The 21,601-nt window shown below is 39.0% G+C and overlaps 1 protein-coding gene across 4 annotated transcripts in view; it reads right to left on the reverse strand.

Annotated features, from left to right (window-relative positions):
* The window catches only part of slc4a5a (solute carrier family 4 member 5a), a 39,062-nt gene extending 26,971 nt beyond the window's left edge, over window positions 1–12,091 (reverse strand). For 3 of the 4 annotated variants that reach the window (XM_063489913.1, XM_063489911.1, XM_063489914.1), the window contains exons 1-5: window positions 11,930–12,091; window positions 8,877–8,938; window positions 7,850–8,062; window positions 5,627–5,756; window positions 3,387–3,547 (exon numbers count right to left, since the gene is read on the reverse strand). In XM_063489913.1, coding sequence (XP_063345983.1) covers window positions 3,387–3,547; window positions 5,627–5,756; window positions 7,850–8,062; window positions 8,877–8,934 — 562 coding nt within the window. In that variant the 5' untranslated portion in view covers window positions 8,935–8,938; window positions 11,930–12,091. The remainder of the gene's footprint in view (window positions 1–3,386; window positions 3,548–5,626; window positions 5,757–7,849; window positions 8,063–8,876; window positions 8,939–11,929) is intronic. The other variant, XM_063489912.1, reaches the window with a different exon arrangement.
* Between the last annotated feature and the right edge of the window lie 9,510 nt (window positions 12,092–21,601).

Genomic DNA, 21,601 nt, shown 5'->3' on the forward strand with positions numbered 1-21,601 from the left:
AGCATGATTGCCAGCAGAAATTTACTCTTTTTACAATACGGCCATGTTTTACATCTATCATTTGAGCTTTATAAACAGTAAGGAAATGTTTAATTATCAATAAAAAAGCTATTTATAGTTACACAAAAAGCTTACTATAATGTGACTCCTTGTGGTGTGCTTCCACATGGTAGTCATGCACGCACAAGCAAATTATACGAGTGAGTGACCAAAAAAGTTGGCTCTTAAATTAACGAGATGTCAGCTTCTGTGCCACCCCAATTAAAATAATGGTCTCAGCCTGATCAACCCTATAAAAATTGTCTGACTCTGCAGTTGCATAAAAGTTCAATTAAATGAACAGCAGGATGCTTTTTATCATAGTGAGAGAAAGGCTGACAGCTATTGCGCATGAACAAGGAGATCAAATGAATTAAAGATTATATTCATACAAAGCAGAAGACAAGAACGAATTAGTCAAAATTATTCACCGTATGCTCATTTTAAAAATCACAGTGTGCTAAAAAGCACACAAACCTGCTGCATTTGAGCTCTAGACAGAAAACCCAGATAGATTAATAGCACCTTGGAAGAAAGTGAAAAAATCATTTCAGAACAAGATCAAATCACATTTAAAGAGGACAGGACAGCACAATGGACCAGCGCCACTGTGATTCAGGGTCAAGTGTGCTACTGCCTGCACCACCACTGACAAGACATTTTTATCTATCTGTGTGGGTAATTTAAGGTTATGTCTTGGGGAATACAGAGATAAAATATTGTGAAATGACACAAGGACAGCTTAAAATGAGTTTGTATGAGACGCAAAATAAAAAGTGGTGTCATGTGAATTTGTTGTCTTCTGTTGGTCCAGATCACACAAATGATACAAGAAGAAAGTTATTGGCCAGTAATGGGTTTAAAATTTCAGAAACACTCCAACTGTTCTCTTTAACACAGAAAATGGTAAAGAAAAAATATTCAGGAAACTACAATTTCTATACTGTACTGTGCAATAATCTTGAGCCAGCACTTCTTTACATTTTGCTTCAGAGAAGCCAGACTGTTTTACTTGTATACTTCTTCCTTTACTTTTAAAGTTGTCTTGGGCAATAGTTCTCTGTTTTTTTCCCTTCAACCATTGTCTGCTTTTTCACTCATTTTCAGCCCAGTCTATGTATCTGACCATTTTAACAAGAATGGAGTTTTTTTCTTAAGTCATCTAACACTTACTTTTGAATTCAAGCATAAAAAGGAGATGCCAAAGCTAAAACAGTTTGAGAGGCATAAAATCGAATTTTTGCAACCACAAGGTGATTCCCAAAGAGCTATTAGCTGAAAACATTGTATATATAATAAATATTTAATATTTATAAGATTTATTACAGTATTTATTCATTTATAAATTATTCTTCTATAAATATATAAAAGAAGAAGTTACAGGCCAAAATAACTATCTACAACAGAGCTGAACAGTATCTAAAGTCATGTCCTGAAGAAATTGCAATAAATCCAACAAAGACCTGACACAGGACCTGAGAGACGCTCAGCTGATAGATCTACAATTCACTGAAGCTTCATCAGAAATGGTCTCAGTGGAAGGGTGATTGACAGAAGCCATTTTAAACAAATAGAAACAGGGAATAAAGGCTGAGGTATGTCAAGTTACATAAGAACTGGACTGAAAATCAGTGACAACAGGGCTTACGGAGGGAAAAATGCAATTTAAAAAATTCTGTTTCAATAAGGAACAATAATAAATGTTTAAACATTCATTATTGTGAAGCATTAACATTGTGGAGGGTCTGTCATCAAAACTGATGGAATTACAATTAATCAGATTATGATCCACTATGCTATGCTACCTAGAAAGGATGTGATTAGCAGCTGCTTCATTTTCCAGCATGACAATGATCCCCAACACACTGCCAATGCAGTAAAGGCATACTTGAACACAAAAAGACACAACAGAACTTCCTCAGAGTCCTCAACATTACTGAAGCAGTGTGGGATCATCATGACATGTAATGAAACAGAGTGCAGCCAACATCCAAAAAGCTTTGGAATCTACTTCACGAAGCCTGGAGAACTATTCCTGGAGAATACTTAGAGAAAAGAAAGCTTATCTAAATTCAGGCTATGTAGAAGGATAAAGGTACATCTATACTATGCAAAATTGTTAAAAATATCAATAATCATCTACAACCAACTACTACTGAGAAAAATGTGACCTGGTTTTGAATATTGGAACACCATTCAAAACAGTCTTATCAATCACTTGACCAGCAAGTGGAAAATTAAGGAAATATAAAAAGATCTGATATGTGCTAGAAAATGTTCATGCAGTTTATTGAGCATTGATTTTACTGAGAACTGGGAAAAACTACATTTACTCATTGATTTTTTCTTGTTTTTAACTGTTTTTTTTTATACTTTATTGACGCCATACTAATGCATTTGTAGCTACACTTTGAGCTTTTGGATATGCAAAAGAGAAAGATGAAAAAGGTCATGATGCAGGGTTATTCATAAAGCAAGGGATAATGATAAAGCAACTTACAGCTGTAGGTAATGTTACTGTGACACTAGTTTATGCTAAAATAATAGTTAAAGGAAGTTATCGGGTGTCAGTATCAACAGCAGTGTGTTATTGACTAAGACAGTCATAAGAAGGCTTTCGCCAACGGTCAGGAAATAAACATTTATCCCTGGTGACTGGTGGTTGCCAGGAGATCACTGACCCTTGTCTGGACCTGTGTATTTGGGGATTTAGCAATTGATCTTACAGGAACTGGCATCAACCTTTACCAACCACATGCCAACTAGTCACGTAATAAATATTTTTTTCTTCCTAACCAGTGGTTGCCAGATGGTTGCAGACCAGTCTCTAGTCTCTAACTCACTTGCCATCACATACATGTGAGTGGTTGTGTGACTGCAAAACCTCAATAAAGAGGGTGTCTGTAGAAGGTTAACTACTATAAATTTTACAAAAATGTCATCGCAGAGAAACCCAGGTGTTAAAATGAATCACCAATCAGTTTGTTTAGCAAAAACAACTCAAACAATGTTTAATTTTATAAAGTACAGCTGTCTCATAACTTACTAAAATGATATACTGATATTTTGATATACTTCTATTATTCACGTATTATTAATGTATTTGTTGTTTTATTACTTATGTGGAAATGGAGTATAATATATTTAGCTAATAATCGTTAGCTTAATTATGTTAGCTAAATGTTTGCAAATATAAAACACGTTGCAAAAAAACCCCCAAAAACATAACAAATACCAAATAGCTAAAGAGCTGCTAGGCTAGGCTTGCAGCGCACTAATTGAAAACAGTGAATTCTGACTGCTTATTCACACATAAAGACGTGCAGTTAGAAATGTGAATATCTCACCAACTATTTGAGGCAGCGAGTAGCCGTCCAAATCCAGCAGCACTGTTCCTGTCTGGAGACATGTCCTGAGCTCAAAAAGACTGTGCAGGGACAGTGTGGACACATGGGGTTTACTCCACCTCTCCCCTCCCTCCTCTACCTTTTCCTCGAACTTCACCCACCTAAAGGCAGCAAGAACATGCAGAGACACAGAATAGGTGAGGAATGCAATTTACCTAAAATTTCATGTCTGGGGTGCTGGTTAATGGCTAATGCAGAGACTAGTGTTCAAATCCAACCTGAGGCCAATTACTAAATGACATTACTCTGGTCTTTTCCCCAGCGTTCCTGTCTTCTCTCCACCATTAAATAACAACAAAAGGCTAAAAAAAGGCCAAAACAATTATTAAAAAAAAAAAAAAAAAAAAAAAAAAAAAAACTCAACAGGGCCACTGCTTAGTATATGTCATTGGTTTTTGCAGGTTATTTTCATTTAGCAGGAGTCTCTCAGAGCAGTACTAACTACTAAGTACTAATCAGTACTGAGCAATATCACTATCGTAGGTCCAAGCCTTTACTTGCTTAATGCTGTTATTAGTGCTATAAATTTATAGAACACCATTAGGCTGATCTTTTAGCAGCTCACACCTTACACTTCATTACAAGGGCTCATGGTGTCCTTGATAACAATATTTTACTGCCTTTATTAGCATAATCATTTCTGATGAGTTACCGTATTTAAGATATGTCGCTCTGATTAGCATACTCTTTTCAGATATGCTGACCTATTATTGAAATTCTTTTTAACATTTAATAGGTAGAGCAGTACTACCAATTACATATATCAGTTTCTTTTTGGTGACTCTATAATGTAATTTTGACAAGTTAAAATTGTAATTAAATGTGATTCTAAGCAGAACGCAAATACAGCAAGATGGCTTCTGTAAATATTCTAATTAGTACATAAAATTCCCATTCCCTGTAGTTAGCAATACTTCTTCCCTCGCCAGATTAGTTCTTTCTGTATCTTGTCCCACATGAGGCCTAAAAGCAGCTTCAATCATCATAGATGATCTGAGGTTTACCAAGGACTCTAAAAAATGATCTTTTATTTGTTTGTGACTGTGAGTTGAGACACAGCACACTACTGGTTAAACAGGAGACACAAACAGGTTACTGGCTGCTGGTTTCCTCCCAGATATGCCTGAATGAATTTGAAAACCATATGTCAATCATGATCATGTTATAGCTTCATTCTGGGTCATATGGAATACAAAAATTAAGGCTGTTTTGTAAATCTTGATCATATTAAGTTTTTTTTTTAAAAGTATACACATTTAGGGTATGCTTATCAGTTTCACCACCAGAATCTCCTTATCACAAAGTTCTTCTAAAACCAAAATCTTGAGGCGTCAAAATGGGACATCAGAAATCAACAGTTGATGTCACCGTAGCTAAATCCGTGTTTCACACTGTGTTCCAGACTAACACGACTCTTGGAGCCATGCCCAACTGCTGCATTTTTGCTATTTGTAGCCACTGAACTGGAGAATCTCTTCTTTGACATTTATTCACTACAGCACATTTAAATTTGGTCTGTGACATTTGTGCAAGATTTGCAATGCAAAGATATTAAGATTTTGACTTTTGTGTTGAACACAATTTCCATAGTGTGCTCTAACCATGATATATAGACCCATGCACTAGATGTTCTCTAACAACAGATAGTGGACAATGGAAGTGATATATAACTCCTTTGTCTAATACAAACCTAGTATTGAGAAAGAAGTCACCCGCTGCAATAAAACCTCCTAAGAGTCTGGCCTTGCATAAAGGTGCACGGGCCCAATCATGCTGTACTTTACTGTTGATTTACCTGACACCTTAGCAAGCACAATTTAGCAAGCACAATATGTAATTTAAACCACCTCCATGAACAAGAATGGCAATTTTAGGCGAACCCAGAGAGCTGTGTTCAAGAAGGTAAATTCAATCATGATTTCAACATATGTTCTTTTCCAGTTTTCCTTTTCTAATTTTGAAATGTCGTTCCTCTGAAATTCCATCCCAACAAAATTATAGTGCTGAATACACTTTAAACAAGCTATAAACCATGCAGCTGGAAAATTGCCCTTCATTTTATGTTTACATTCAGTCGCTTTTTTTTACAAGAAGACATTCTGAACCAGCCAACCAGGAAAAGCACACAATTTATTTTATATGTATATTTTCACTCTGTTGTCTGTTTGAGTGTCATCCACCTGGCAGACTCCTTCCACTCTAGCTCGTCTCCTTCTCTCTGTAGAGTGTCCATCTCAGTGAAGAGCGTTGGTGTCGGCATGTCATCGTCTTCACTTAGGATGTAACGTAGCCGCTCTGCTGCTGGAGACACTTCACGGAAGGAAAGGATGTTTTTGACATTATTAGAATTTGTATTTCCTTGCAAGACCCGAGGATCTTGCAAAAAATTCACCTAAAGCATGCGACCGTTGTTTTATAGATTTTTTTGTACCTTTGTTTTGTCTTCATTAAATCTGCTACATAAAGCGAGTTTGTGTGGCTTATTTCTCTACAGCAAAATGACCATCCATAAAAACATGGCATCATCTACAAAAGTAGAACCCTCCATATAGACTTGCTTTGTAATCACTTGTTTTACAGTCAAGTTACTGGTTTCAGCTAATACTTAATTACAATCTTTTCCATATTGTCAGTTTCTCTTCCACTGCAGCTATAATAGTGCATTTCCTTAGTACTTGAATCAAACACTGAAATTGACATTTCAATCTGTAAGGTGCAACCAAAGTTTTCACTTTAAATATTTTAATTGTCACCATATTTTGAGCATAATCATTCTGTTATTTTCATCTACTGCCCCAGCAGTAATGACTGTCATATTGAAGCCTGGATCACTCAGTGCTACCTGATTACAGTTAGTCATTCACAACTCTACTGTGCTTCCAATCCATTGTGCCGTCGTACTATCTGCAGGGAGATTGAGCAGGACTCTGTGTTCATGCGTGGGGCTTTGGGGTAATGAGTTGCTGTGAATAGGGCTGCAAACCTATAGACTGTAATTAAAATCCACAAGCTGAGTCTTTTAATCTACCATTGATCAATATTATTGAAGTTTCTATTGATAACTACTACATTTCACTTAAATATCTTTCACTAGTTTTTTTTTCTGAATGGCATGCGATTGTGAAATCAATACTGCAAAATCAAAGAACGCATTCTACCCTCCAACATTTGCTGTTTGATGTAGAGTACGACTTACTTAATTCTAAGTAATGGATTACTATTTTCTCTCATTGTTTTGTTGTTATGTCTTTGTCCATGTTCTTGTCCTCCCGCTGGCACCACGTGCCACCATGTACAGAGGTGGCACGTGGATTCCAAAAGGCTGTATTGATGGAAGCATACAATCAAGGCAAAGTAAACACCTCTGCTGCCTTTCCACTGATTGCACCATATTGGTTTAAGAGAGTGGGCAACTTTCCTGGACAAAGTTTTGAAAGCCACAACAGCAGTGTTCTGCCAGACTACTTATTACTCAAACCTGAAACAGAAGGTAGCCACTCTCAGGCTATGTCTCGGACTCCTGCTGTTCTTTGTTAAAAATGCTGGGAGGAAGCAATATGAAAAGCTATTTTTAAATGTTCAAATAAAAGACAGCAATGTGCAGAAAATGAGTTATATATATATGAGACGTAACTGAAGCAATTTCTGAAAGAGCACATGAAATTGTTGATGATGAAAGGTTCAGAGAGAGCTGGAGGAGCAGACTGTTATTTCAGCAACAAGGAGCACTCTGGCTTTTCAGGAGTGCTTCTCCTATTAAGCTGGGTCAACTTAAAAGATTAAAAAACAATGAAAACAAAAGAAAAAAAGGATTGCAACCTGACGACATTCAATTGCAAACTGATAGCAGAATGATAGCAGACTGACTCCATGTTACTGTTATTGTTATAGCCTTCTTGAGACCTGAAGTCACTTTGTAAGTGGCAGCTGATTGTGAATGGTCACAGACCTGGCCTCAGCTTTGAAGCAGTCATTCAAAAAATGAATAGTCCATTGCACATGTTTGCAATGAACGGCAATCTGTAATCACTATTTTCCCTAGTGGGACTGTAGCATAAGGAAATCTCCAATAAACTTCATGTTTCATGTTAAAAATGTGTTGCCTCGGTGCAAAGGTGACACTGAAGTATGTCACAATGACAACAACAGTCTTGTTTCCCATGATTTACTAAAGCTGTCTCACAAAGGGTGAAAAATGTCATTTTCATTGATTGTTTAGAGCTACCTAAGATCATTAAACATCTGACATGAAATTAGTAGACGCCAGCCCTCAACAGAAGAGTTCAGGCTCTATCAGTTGGGTTCTCTTTCAGTGTGACAAAAGCACCTTTCCAGTTCAGAGACTGGTGTTTGACAGACAAGACATGTCACGAGTCATGTCATGTCTCTCACCGCTGACTTACTTGTACGGTTGATGTCTTGGAGACTTTGCTCTGCTGAATCCATGAGTCCCTCCTCCATATCTATCTCTCTGTACCGATCATGCTCCTGGTGTCTGTGGTGGCTGTAATGTCTGTCTCTATCCATGTCGCTACCCTCTCGACTAGAACGCCTTCGCCTGCGTTTACGTCGATATCTTCGAGCTACTGGCACACCAATGTAGATGGACTGATGATCTGTGGACAAATATATACAGTTCTTCAATGGTCATAGACTGGAGAGTTCCAGATATACAGAAGGTGGCAATAATTTTTAAGAACAGCTGTCATTTAGAACAGATTTCTGTAACACAGGCGGTTGCAGTGAATGCTAAATGAACAGCTCTGAATTGGTTGACTGACAGCCAGCAACACTGGCAGATTACCTAATGAGATTTTTCATTAATCCCTCATAGGAGTGTTTTAATGAATGTTAAACTACTATAACGAACAGAATAAATTATGTTTTGCAGCTCTTGTGTGGTTATTAACAACTGCAGCATGTTGCGATTTGTCACTGTTGACACAGAAATAAAGAAAATTAGGCCTATTCACAGTCACAGTCTCGTAGCTTGTCTTGCACAACCTCTGTTTGAGTTTGATCATCTGCTGGCAATTTTAATGGTGCTGTAAAACTAATTGCACTAACTGCACACACAACTCCAGATGGAATTACTAAACTACAGGGAGATACAAGCCAATATTTGATGTTTGGATAAAGAACCTGCCGAGCTGCTGCTTAGTGTAAAGCTACACAAACATGCAAACAACAACTCCCCAAAGCCCCCCAAAATACACACACACTGCTCATTTGCAGCACATTAACAACAGTCACCCACACAGGCTCTCAGAAAAAATTAAAAAGAAATTGAAAATTAGAAGTTAGTGTGATCTGTCATGGTAACATAAAAATCTAAAATGGGTAGAATGGCTTTCCCATTTTTATAAGCTCATGGGGCCAGTGTGTGATAGATCCAATACATGGATAGCACACAGGTGCACACACACTCACCCTCCTCATCCTCGTAGCGAAGGTGAGAGACTCCCATCCCTCGGTCTCCATGCTCCATCCTGCTAAAGAGGAAGAGAGAGTGACAAGACACTCTAGGCAGACTGTATGTGTTTGCTGTGTAATGCACAGTGTAAAAGTGCGCACATATTTATCTCTCGGGTTCCCTTTTTTAATCGAAACCTAAGATGGCACTGTCCCCTCTGTACATATGTGCACGTGTGTATGTTGGCCTTTGCTCTATATCTGAGAACGAAGCCTGCGGCAGCAGCAGAAGCCGCTCCTGTTCACTGACCTGCTTATTGAGTCACTGTGCGGATCAATGGCAAAATAATTAAAGGGTGGCCAAGTCGATAGAATAGTGCATAATTAAAATAAATGAGAGGGTAACACACGTGGCATCGGATGCCACCAGCTGAGCTTAAAGGCAGCTTGTTCCTGCTGGTGGGTGTTGAGGGTGGGCTTTCCTTTATACATTGATGGTATTATTTAAAGTACTCCAGTTGCAGGCTGTGAATGAAATTCAGTAATTACAGAATAATTACAGTTTTCAGCTTCACGGTCAACATTTGTTTGAGGAAACCAATCAAAAATTCAATTAGTCAAGTTAGGACTGGTCATACAACTGTCTTTAAAAGGGTTATCAATATTTCAGTATGTATATATTTATTGTAATAATGCTAAAAAATCATCTTTATTTAGCACATTAAAAAAATCATTTAAGAAAGGTATCACGGATAATCAAAACGGATATCTTAACAGTATATATATATATATATATATATATATATATATATATATATATATATATATATATATATATATATATATAGTTACAATGTAACAATGTACAATGTTACAATGTAACTGAATATGAACTTAATATGAAGGCACTGCCCCATTCTTCAGTTTCCTTAAGCTCAATGGAGCGAAGGCCCTTTCAGCATCAACAGATCCGTTTGCTGGGTTAATAATATGTTAATATTTTTTTACAGCTGAAAAGAAAACTATTATTAAATAGCATTACTGGTTAAATGTAAAAAAGTAAAAGTAAAATCTACTATCCTAGGAACCTAAACATGAGAGCTGATGCTGTATTAAGACAGCCATAATTACAATTTAAAGTTGAAATAATCAGAAATTTCTAAAGAGAGGGTTGGACGAAGGGAGGTGTAGAAATAAATAGATAAGTAAATCCTCCTACAGCCCCCCCCCCCCAATCAAAGCCCCATTCACCAGATGAGAATGGGCATGTGCTTCTTCATCACTAAAACTAAGCTGTTGCTGATGTTCGGTTTCCCTCAGTATTCAAAGCCCAGAGGCCTATATCCTCTGCTTAACTCATTATCCAGTGAAAGAATATTATTGATTATTTGTCCAGTGATGGCACAACTGTCTTGCTTATTCAAGCTTTAATAGGAAACATACTTATGTATATATTTGTATATGTATATATTTTGCATATGTATATATGCAAAGTCATAATAGAGAGTAAAATTAAATAATCTTTCTTGACCTCTTACTGAAAAGGTACTCAGAGCACACATGTATCTACCGGGACTTTGTCCATGACTTAAACCAGACTTCTTGTCTTCACAAGACAAACACAAATACCTCAAATTAGATTTACATAAATTTAGATTCCTGTTTTGCTGTTTTTTTTAGATTACCAAAATGTAAGAAAGTTAATTGGCAGCAAATGAATAACAAAAAAGACAAACAACCCAAAAACATCAACGATGAACGTAATCGTGCATTTTTTAGTGTTTGTCACAGATGTTTCTGTTTTACACACATCTGATTTCTACAGCAATGTTTCTTTGAAAGGGAAATTGCAGATAATACCTCATTTCACATAGAACTCTTGAAATACAATCCGCCTTGAGGGATGAGAGGTGTAAAGTGGCTGGTGGAGGGTGGGGTTTAGCCAGGCAGAGCCCGCTTGAGTTGCTGTTGTGAATGTTTATAGCGCTGGCTTCCTGCCTCTGTAATTAGCGCTGTCACATCAGTGTCCTTCACACCCAGTGGGCAGATGGAGCGAGAGCTGCAGGCGCAACACTCGCTCCCCCCCACCAGCTGATCGATAGGCTCTCCCTGCTTCCAAACACCCCATGTCACTTGATAGAGACATGAAACATACTCGTACATAAGCGTGCACACGGGACAGAGTGCTCTGCCAAGTCTCTGTAGGCCAAATTCGGATTTGGTTCAATAAGCGTTGATCTTTTGATTGCGGTGGAATAATGTATCTGGTCCAGTGAACTTAATCTGGAGGAAATTGAGGAAACTGGAAAAATAATTTTGAAAGTGACAGTTTTTCACTTCAGCGACAAGTGTTTAATTACTTTTAATAAGGAAAAAGGTAGTATGATTTCACTGACACAACTACAGTCTCTAATTTGTTACACATCAGTACATTCACAAGCAAAAGATAAACATTAAGAAACAGGCACATACAGTACACACCAGTCACTCACACATTGAATTCTTGCTTTGCTCATTAACATTGTAAGTACGATTTCTAATATCAGGCAGTGTGTGTTAAATTTGCGCCTATAGATCAATTGAGACGGGATCCGAGTACTTTGGATAAGTGGGGCTCATTAGTGCCTCAGCAAGCTTAAAGAATGATTCCACATGTCATTATCTTGTTTTTCAAAGACTGTTTATGAAACTTTATTTCCCTTTAGAACAGACCAGTGTCTTGTGGGAATAAAGCAAAAACGTTTTAAGAGCCATTGATCACACACTACTCATGCGACTGCCTTAGACATGATCAAAACTGTCACACAGAGCTGAAGATGACAGAATTCTAGTTTCAGAGACCACAGTTCTCCAAACTCCCCACATTACTGACACTGTTGGTTTAATTTACATATGTTAGGCCTGCAGCCAAGGATGGGAAAAACAGAGACTAAATGTCATCTGTGACTCAACAGGCTGAGAAAATGACACAGTACTGCTCAGGCAACAAGATAAATCAATGGTGGGAAAAGAAAAAAGAAAAACAACAACAACAAGAATCATATAGTAAGAAAAAACATACTAAAGCCTACCTGGGTTAGTTGACAGCTGGAGTAAGCAAAAGAAGAAAAGAGTTTGGCTGCTTGTGGGGAAGCATCAATGAAAACATGCTAGTGGAGCTCCAACAAACTATTAAATGGTACAAAGTCGGCAAAGAGGAAAGCTCCTTTGTATTTGTCTCTGTTTGTCTCTCCAACTGGCTCTCTCTCTCTCTCTCTCTCTCTCTCGTGACTGGGTCAATAATGGGCAATGAGGACTGAGCAGAGAGCTTCAGGCAGGAAGCTGTTTCAGAATATGGTTAACACCAGCCACTGGTAGAGAATCTCTATACTGTGCCAATAGGTCAATATGTATAGGACTGTGGAAAAGCAATAAAGAATAGCAAGCTATCACAGCAGTGACCTTATGTGAGCCTCGAAGGGAATTTATTACAGCTTTGAAGTGACTGTTGGTGCAAGTTTGACCAGAATACTGTCAGTATACACATGTACCTGTTTAAGAGTTTATTATTTGTGATTAAATTCAAAAACATATTCATTCACTATAAAGTGGAATATTTTGAGCTTTTTTGGGTTTTAGTTTTGACAGTAAGGGTATCTCAAAATACTGGGATATATATTTTGATCTCAGTAAATTACCATTCAGCCAATATAAATACAGCATATCTCTGTTTGTGTTAGCAGCCACAAAAATGGGGAAGACCGCTGACCTGACAGCTGTCATCGACACCCTCCACAAGGAGGGTAAGCCACAGAAGGTCATTACTGGAAAGGCTGGCTGTTTCCAGAGTGCTGTATTGAACCATTATAATGGAAAGTTGACTGCAGGGAAAAAAGTGTGGCAGGAAAATGTGAACAAGCAGTGGGGATGACCACAGATCTGTGAATACGCTCATGAAAAGTTGGTGCAATGACTGGAAAAAGCTTTACAAGGAGGCTGGTGTCAGATGTTACAATAAGACATACAGCTGTGACATTTCTAATATCAAGCCGTTTCTGAACCGGGGACAACATCACAAGCATCTTACTTGGGCTAAGGAGAAATTTGCTTTTCATTTTTCAAGGGAAGAGTGGAGAGGTTTGAAGTCAGTGTTGAAGTTCCTTTGGTGTGTGATGACTTGGGCTGCCATGTTATCTGTGGGTGTTGGTCTGTTGTGCATTATCAGGTCTGTAGTCAATGCATCATCTACGACGAGATTTTAAGCACTTAAAAACAAAACCATTCATCTGTTGATGAGCTTTATAGAGATTTTAACTAAAAAAACAAAAAACAAACAAACTATAAAAACCCCCAAAATATCAAAACAATCTAAAATTACATTGAAATTACATACTAATTGTCCTTTACAGACTTATTCCTGAAAGCCCTTTGTTTGTGTTTTTTCTATGTTTTAAATGTATTTCTTTTGCAGACCACCTCTGAGCTTTATTAGAATTTACTTAATTACTCCACACAAGCGTGCCCCACTGGTCACTCTAGACATATGATCAGGTATATACAGTACTTTGATCAGAGGGTGGCACTAGTGGGATAACTGGGCGATCACCCAGCACACATACTGGGAGTAGGTTTTCAGATTTTTATAACATTTAAGCCAAAGTTCAGTCTGAGTCATGGTGGTGGATGCGCAGTGTCTTGTTGCTGTCTCTGACATTTATAGTTCCACAAGATGAAGAGTGTTGACACTGGTGAGCATCCAGTTGTCCCAGTAGTGCCACCCACTGATCAGAGTTTGTTGTTATTTCTCTGTTAGTTGTTATTTCTGTCTGCATTCTCATTTCTTGGCTGACTGCACAGTCAATACAGGCACCAGTCCGGCCAGTTTTATAATAGCAAATCAGAATATTTAATCAGAAATAAATCTGTATAGAAAATTGGCATAGAAAACATTGGTCATGATTTTCAGGCTGCTCTCCTGTGTCCTATTACAGATTTATCACATGAAAAATCATTTACATCATTTACATTGGATAGATGTTTTGCAAAGTGGAAACAAATTAGGCTTTTTTAAAAAACATACAAACTTTAAATTAGCTTAATAGACACACGTTGTATATTGAAAATGTAATTAAAGTAACTGAAGCAGCAGACTCATTATGCAAAATGTTCAGAATAATATACATTAAAATATTATTCAGAAATAAGTAATATATACTGTTCATTACATGTGTTGCGTTCCCTCACAGATGGTTTTCCACCAACAAAACACATTGAATCTTAATGGGAAAAAAATCATGCTGTGGATATCTATCCTGATATGGACTGGTTAAAATCAGAGAGAAAAAATAATGCACAGGGCTAGTTTATTTTCCTGAAATTTCATTGCAGCAACCCAAAACGGTACTCAGTAGTTTATAGGGCCCCCACGTGCTTCTGTGCATTTGTTAAAAGCACAGGGTGGCACATCTTTAAATCTGTTACTGATTGTTTTGTCAGAGGCGTTCACACCAGTGGCCTGCTGGAGGTCATTTAGTAGGACTCAGGCTCTGGCAGTGCTCATACTGTTCCTCCTTGCACAAACGATCAGATTAGAGTCCTGTTGACACATTAAGGACCTTCTATGAGCTTGTTTAGTAAGTGCCTGTCTCCTGGAATCTCCTCCATCCTCTTGTAACTGTTCTGGGAGACACAACAAATCTTCTGGCATTGGCTTTTATTGACGTGCCATTCAAAAGGAGTTGAACTATATGTGCAACCTTTGTAGGGCCCAGGTATTGCCTCATGTTACCAGCAGTGACACTGACCCAAGTCAAATGCAAAACTAGCCAAAATCCCAGTTAGAACACTTGTTTTGGGGATTATCTCATTGTTACCATTCTAGTGCACAGTATTCACCCTATCCATATTTTTCTTTACTTTTTAAAATCTTTTCTACAAACTACCAGTATTTTTTATTTTTTTAGCCCGTGCGAGGGTTGCACGGCGTCAACGCGTTAGCTCAGTTAGCTCGTAAACACGTTAGCGCCGTGCACCCCCACGCACGGGCCAATCTGCGTTAACTCGCTAACGGATATTTGCCGCGTTAATGCGGTTATGGCATTAACGTTATTTTAACTAGATTTACACTGAAAGCACTAATATATATATATATATATATGTGTGTGTGTGTGTGTGTGTGTGTATTAAATGATTGAATTGCAAACCTGCATGTCATTGACAGCTCGCCTGTCGGAGACATACGAATGTACAGATTGTGATTTATTGTTAGGGCCATGCTCTATAAGTTTGAAGTTAGTGCAGATGTTTGTCTTTCTCTGTGTTATCCCTGAGACCGACTAGTATCAAGTCCAGGAGGTACCCCGCCTCTCACCCTATGGTAGCTCGGATAGGCTGCAGCCTCCCTGCTACTCTGAATTGGATAAGCAGAATAAAATGGATGTAATATATTAAGATTTTAATACATCATCAGTTTTATCATATAATTTCACTATAAAAATGACATGTTGATGACATTTATAAACATTTTGTTAACACGTCCATCCACCCCACCTCCTCCCTATGCTGCATTTCTCTGCCTTTTACATCATCATAATTAACCCAGTAAGAAGAGGCCACTTTGCCTTGACATGACATGTTTTGGAACATTTGTTCAAGCTCCTATTGCTGACTAACACAATCATAGAGGCCACTTAGCACTAATGCACTGCCACAGGTCATAACTCTATAAGGTACATCATAAGAGAATTTATGACATGAAGTTGTTTTCTTACATAAATAGACAAAGGACAAAAAAAGGACAGTAATACTCATTGTCCCCAGAAACTCTTTTGAGTAAAGCTTGTTTGAGTGTGTGGATGGGAAATCCTCCCATTTCTCTGAATATTGTTCAAACTCTTTTAGCATAACACACAAAAGATAAGCTGTTAAATGCAGTTTGTTAAAGCCTAATGAAGTGAGACTAAAGATGAGCAGCTCTGAAGAGCATAACATAAGAAGTTCGGCAGGAGGATGATACAAGACATGGAGGATGAGAACCCTCTGTGCAATCATTCAGCAGGAAAAAATCTGTGGTCTTGAAACTCTGAAGGGGAAGCTTATGGTATCAAATGTGTCTTTTTTTCCAACAGCAAATGGAGCGGTTAGTGTGAAATTGACTGCAGATTGGTTGGTCAGCTTTTCCCTGTAACTGAAACAGATATGTGGGGAATTCAATCAAGTCTCCACAAAGGCATGAATTTTTGTCCGTCTTACTAATGTAAAGAGGTAGAATCAGAATTCACAGGCACTAACATTTTCGTGTTTTTTACAAAAGGAAAAATTAGCAAAGAACCAATTTTAAAATTGATCTTTAGGCACTTTGTTATTAGCAACCTGCCACAAAAACACATCATTTGTTCCCATTTAGTTGGATTTATGAGTGCTAAAAGATAACATAGTTTAACAGGCATAGAATAGTATTTTTGCACGAGCAAGGTGATTCTCAAAGAGTTGTTTGCCAAAAATGTGGTGTATCCTGGAATGATGCAGTGTGTCCTTTAAAAATCTGAGGAAACTGGACTTTAATTAAGTAAAACTAAAAAAGCACAGGCACTAAAGGACATTTCTTCCAGGTATTTTTGTGCAAAGCTAACTGGTCCTCCTGCTATATAAATATAATAAAAGTACATGGAAATGGAAACTTTTTTGGGGACACAAACCCCAGAAAAGAAAAAGAAAAGAATTCTGCTCTCAGGTCTTTTCCCTCTGATCCTGCGACAGATCCTGCTGTTTCTCCTGTTTTCCCAGCTTCTCTCTTTGAACAAGTGTCCCCCCCCCCCTTTTTACAATATTTTTATTAGTTTTTTCATTTTCACAACTAATACATAATTACATAACACAATAAAGTTTACAGTTCACAGCAATAAAAAACAAAAACAAACAAACAGACTGAGAACTAAGCACAAAACAAAACGAAACACCAGCTCAGATCCATCTAAAAGAAAGAAAGAAAGAAAGAAAGAAAGAAAGAAAGAAAGAAAGAAAGAAAGAAAGAAAGAAAGAAAGAATACAACACAGTACAATCCCCGTGGTCCCAGTAGTACGATGCATTTTGAACACTCAAAAGAATCCTTGTAACATAATATTAGAGACGTCAGGTTCCACATAATTCAAGTATGGTTCCCACATCTTGAAGAATTAGTCTGTTTTTCAGTGCAGTACACATGTAAGATATTCCAATGGCACCAGATCCAACACTACTCTTTGCCAGCCTTTAATAGTTGGTGCTTTTTCATGAATCCATTGGAGTAAAATATTCTTCCTGTCCGCATAGGTGAGAGTACAATACAACCTCCTATTATTCTTAGATATTAACCGCCGGCTGGGGAGGCCCAGTATGAGAGACACAGATCCATCTCCAATTCACAGCCCAGAATCTTCTCCATTTCAGATAACACATTAGACCAATATTCTTGCAATGTCAAACATGACCAGAAGCAGTGAGTTGGGGTACCAATTTCTGTCTTGCATTTGAGGCACATGGGTGAAAGGGTAGGGTTATATTGATGTCTGCGAAATATGGATATATGCACTCTGTGTATGATTTTTAATTGTATTGCTTTGGTACGATTACAGACTGAGATTGATTTGGCATAACTCCAGACATCTTTCCACTCTTCTTCATCAATTATTATACCTAACTCCTTTTCCCATGTGCCTTTAAGCCTCTGTGACATCATGGAAGGTATGAAATATAAAGCCTTATAAAATATCTTCACAGGTACTTTTTTATCTGTTAAAAATAATAATTTCTCAGCAGGAGAGACTTCATGGCTCTCACTGAAGTTAGTACTGTGCAAGATATAATGCCTTATCTGTAAATAACGGAAAAAGTCATGTTTTGGGAGAGAATATTTCTCAACCATTTGGTCAAATGGCATAACCACATTGTCGGAGAATAAGTCCCTCAGTCTGTGAACCCCCTTGTCCCTCCATTGTTTAAAACCTATATCGAACATCCCAGGTTGAAAGTTAAGGTTATTCACAATAGGGGTGAACAAGTTGTGAACTTCAACTTTCCCTCAAGTCGACATACTTGAGCGACACTTAAGGCCTGGCGACATACTGATCGCCAGGCCTTAAGTGTATTAAGTGTGATTGGATTATCACAGCTAGATCTAATATATTTAAAGTTCTTGAAGAAGTTTAAATCCCCAACTAGATAGAGCCTGAATTATTTGTGACCCAGTCATGAATATAGCACATGTGAGTACTCAATTGATATGTTCTAAAATTTGGTAAATCTAAACCCCCTACTGAACCTGGGAGCTGTAGTGTAGCCATCTTAAGTTTTGGTCTGCGTTTGCTCCATATAAAAGAGCTTAGCCAGCCATTCAGATGCTTCATCAATCTATTTGAAAATATAACTCAATCATTTGAACAGGATATAACAGTCAAGGCAAAATATTCATCTTAACCAAAACTATATGTCCTAGCCAGGAAACGGGTAGGGAATTCCTTCTCTTCAAATCCTGCTTTACCTTCTCGAACAGAGGGACAAAATTTGCTTTATACATTTGTTTAAATTTTGGAGTTATAAATATCCCTAAGTATACAAAACCTGTGGGGACCACTTGAAGGGGAAAGAAAGCAGTCCAGTTGGTACTGAATGGCAGTTGGCACTCTCCCCTTTTTAACTGATATAGTTCAGCGTATATGGCCTTCTTATTGCACGCTAGACAGCATTCCACCACATTTCTTCAAAGAGGTTTTTAATTTTCTTGGGCCATGTATAGTGGACCTAATCAATTCATCCCTGATGTCTGGCTGTGTCCCAGTTGCTTCCAACATGCTGTCATAAAGCATCTCTTCAAAAAGTGAAACTTGGACTCTTCTGTTCTTTCTCATTTCAGGCCCTAAACTCCCTTTTCTGTCAAAAGTTTCAGAGAAACTAGTTTATACCTAACTACAGTCCTTTCATCCATCCATCCATCTTCTTCCACTTATCTGGGCCGGGTTGCGGGGGCAGCAGCCTAAGCAGAGAAGCCCAGACCTCCCTCTCCCTGGCTAACTCCTCCAGCTTGTCCGGGGGAACATCAAGGTGTTCCCAGGCCAGCCGAGAGATATAATCTCCTCAGTGAGTCCTGGGTCTGCCCTGGGGCCTCCAGTGCGACATGCCTAAAACACCTCACCCAAGAAGCGCCCAGGAGGCATCCTTGTCAGATGCCCAAAACAAATCAACTGGCTCCTTTCGATGTGGAGGAGCAGCGGCTCTACTCTGAGCCCCTTCTGGATGGCCGAACTATCTCACCCTATCTCTAAGGGAGAGGCCAGCCACCCTTTGGAGGAGGGTATATGAGGGTAGGGATGTAGATCGACCAGTAAATTGAGAGCTTTGCTTTTACACTTAGCTCTCTTTTCACCACAACAGACTGGTACGTACCCTTTATACCCTTCTCCCATTACTCGTGAACAAGACACCAAGATACTTTAACTCCTCCACTTAGAGCAGAAACTCGTCCCTGACCCGGAGTGGGCACTCCGTCCTTTTATGGCTGAGGACCATGGCCTCAGATTTGGAGATTCTGATTCTGATTCCTACCGCTTCACACTCGGCTGTGAACTGTTCCAGTGCGAGCTGGAGGCCATCACCCGATGAAGCCAACAGAACCACATCATCTGTGAAAAGCAGAGATGAGATTCTGAGACCACCCACGTGAAAGCCTTCCACCACTTAGGTACACCTAGAAATTCTGTCCATAAAAATTACAAACAGAATCAGTGGCAAAGGGCAGGCAGAGCCCATTACCCACAGGGAATAAGTCCGACTTATTGCCGGCTATGCGGACCAAGCTCTTGCAATGGTTGTATAAGGATCGAATGGCCTGCAGCAATGGGCCAGACACTCCCATACAGCCGAAGCAACTCCCACAGAGCACTCAGAAGGACACGGTCAAATGCCTTCTCCAGGTCAACAAAAACACATGTAGTTGGGCAAACTCCCATGCATCCTCAAGTATCCTCGAGAGGGTATAGAGCTGGTCCAGTTTTCCACGACCAGGAACACTTGTTTCTCCTGTATCTGAGGTTCGACAAATGGATGGACTCTCCTTTCCAACACCCTGGAATAGATTTTCACAGGGAGGCTGAGGAGTTGGAACATACCCTCCGGTCCTCCTTCTTAAAGATGGAAATGTCATCCAGGGGAGAAATGGCTTTTTCTGGACTTTGCATGTGTTGCTGTGCTTTGTGTTTTCTTACTTGTTGAGTGTTTTTATCCTTGCAGTGATTGCATGTTTTTTAGTGTGTATATTTGAGAGACTCTGTCCACTTCTGATTGCTAAATTGAAATACCGGAGAGGTCAAGTGTGCAAGCTGGACATTCTGGGAGAGTGGAGCTCGACTGGTGGATGCGGGCAGGTTTTTGGAAGGCCCAGCGAGCTGGGCTGAGAGAGACAAGCGGAACCAGAGGATATTCTGCCAGCGGCTAGACCTGAGGGGAGGGAAACACACAATTGGGTGACGAGCAGAGAGGTGACGGCTGGATGCCTGCTTCGGGAGACGAGATACCTGATGCACGCTTGAGCAGCGGGTGTAACTTGGAGCTCTGCCCCTGCGGGGTTAGTCTCGCTCAGTTAATGATTAAAAGGCACTCTGGGTAATTAAAGAAGAGTGACTGCCGCTTTCCTCCTGTCCCTCGGTGGTTGCTGGAGAGAAGTGGTGGAGATAGGGCGTTTGGAGGATGCCGCCGCCTTCACATCTTTAATGGATCATTCATGGGACTTTTAGTGTTTTAGTGAATTACATTGAAAATTTTCTATATAGAATGTATGTGAATTTCATATTTCCACTGCCTTGGCTCCTCTACTGCTTTTCCCATTTAGAAGGGTTTCCCATCTTTGCATAGATACCGGTTGCTTATAGAAACCACCACCCTGGTCTGCCAATCCAGAAGTACCGCCCCTGATCTCCACGTAACATTGTAGAGGTGTGTCAACCAATACAGCCCTACAACAATTCTGCGCTCTAAAATTGACTGTATTATTTTGTATTCTCCAGCAGGAGGCTGGCGGCTTGTATGGCGTCAGTTGTTCTGCATCCCTTTACGAAACCGCACTGATTGGAGGTGACATTGACGATTTTCCGAAGACGTGCATCAATGAGTCTTTCGAATATTTTCATCGTGTGACATAGTAGGCGGACAATAAGATGGCGCTTGTCTGGGCAAAATATGTATATAGGGATATATATATATATATATATATAAATATATATACATATGGGGTGTGGCCAGGATTTTTGAGGCGCCATATTAGCAGGCCAAACAAATGCTTGCTGTGTGGTCGGTTGGAATGTTAGATTGCACTACCGGCAAGGCAATAAGCTTGAAAATGGGCTCTCTTTTCATTGTTTCCTCACCTGGAAGCATCATGAGGGAGCTTGTGTGTTGGATGTTACCAAAAGAAGGCGTCTAGCCTGGATAGGAGCTGTGAGACAAGCTGATATCCAGTTCTATATATTCAGGTAAGTTCTATATAAGTTCATATTACTCTTTATAACCGGTGTAATTTTATTTTCAATGCGCTCTAAGGTCATAGCAAATTAGAACAAACATCCTAATGAGGGATTTTGCAGAACTACCTTCTATTTACAGAGTTGCTAATTATTTGGCATTATTGCAGGCAAACCAGCCTATGAAATGGATGAAACACATTGTGACTGGGTTCCAACGCTACACATTGGGCACTCTGAAATCCCTGCTTCAAACTACATGCTACATACCATCA

Source organism: Pelmatolapia mariae, linkage group LG12, assembly GCF_036321145.2.
Source record: "Pelmatolapia mariae isolate MD_Pm_ZW linkage group LG12, Pm_UMD_F_2, whole genome shotgun sequence".
Lineage (NCBI taxonomy): Eukaryota > Metazoa > Chordata > Actinopteri > Cichliformes > Cichlidae > Pelmatolapia > Pelmatolapia mariae.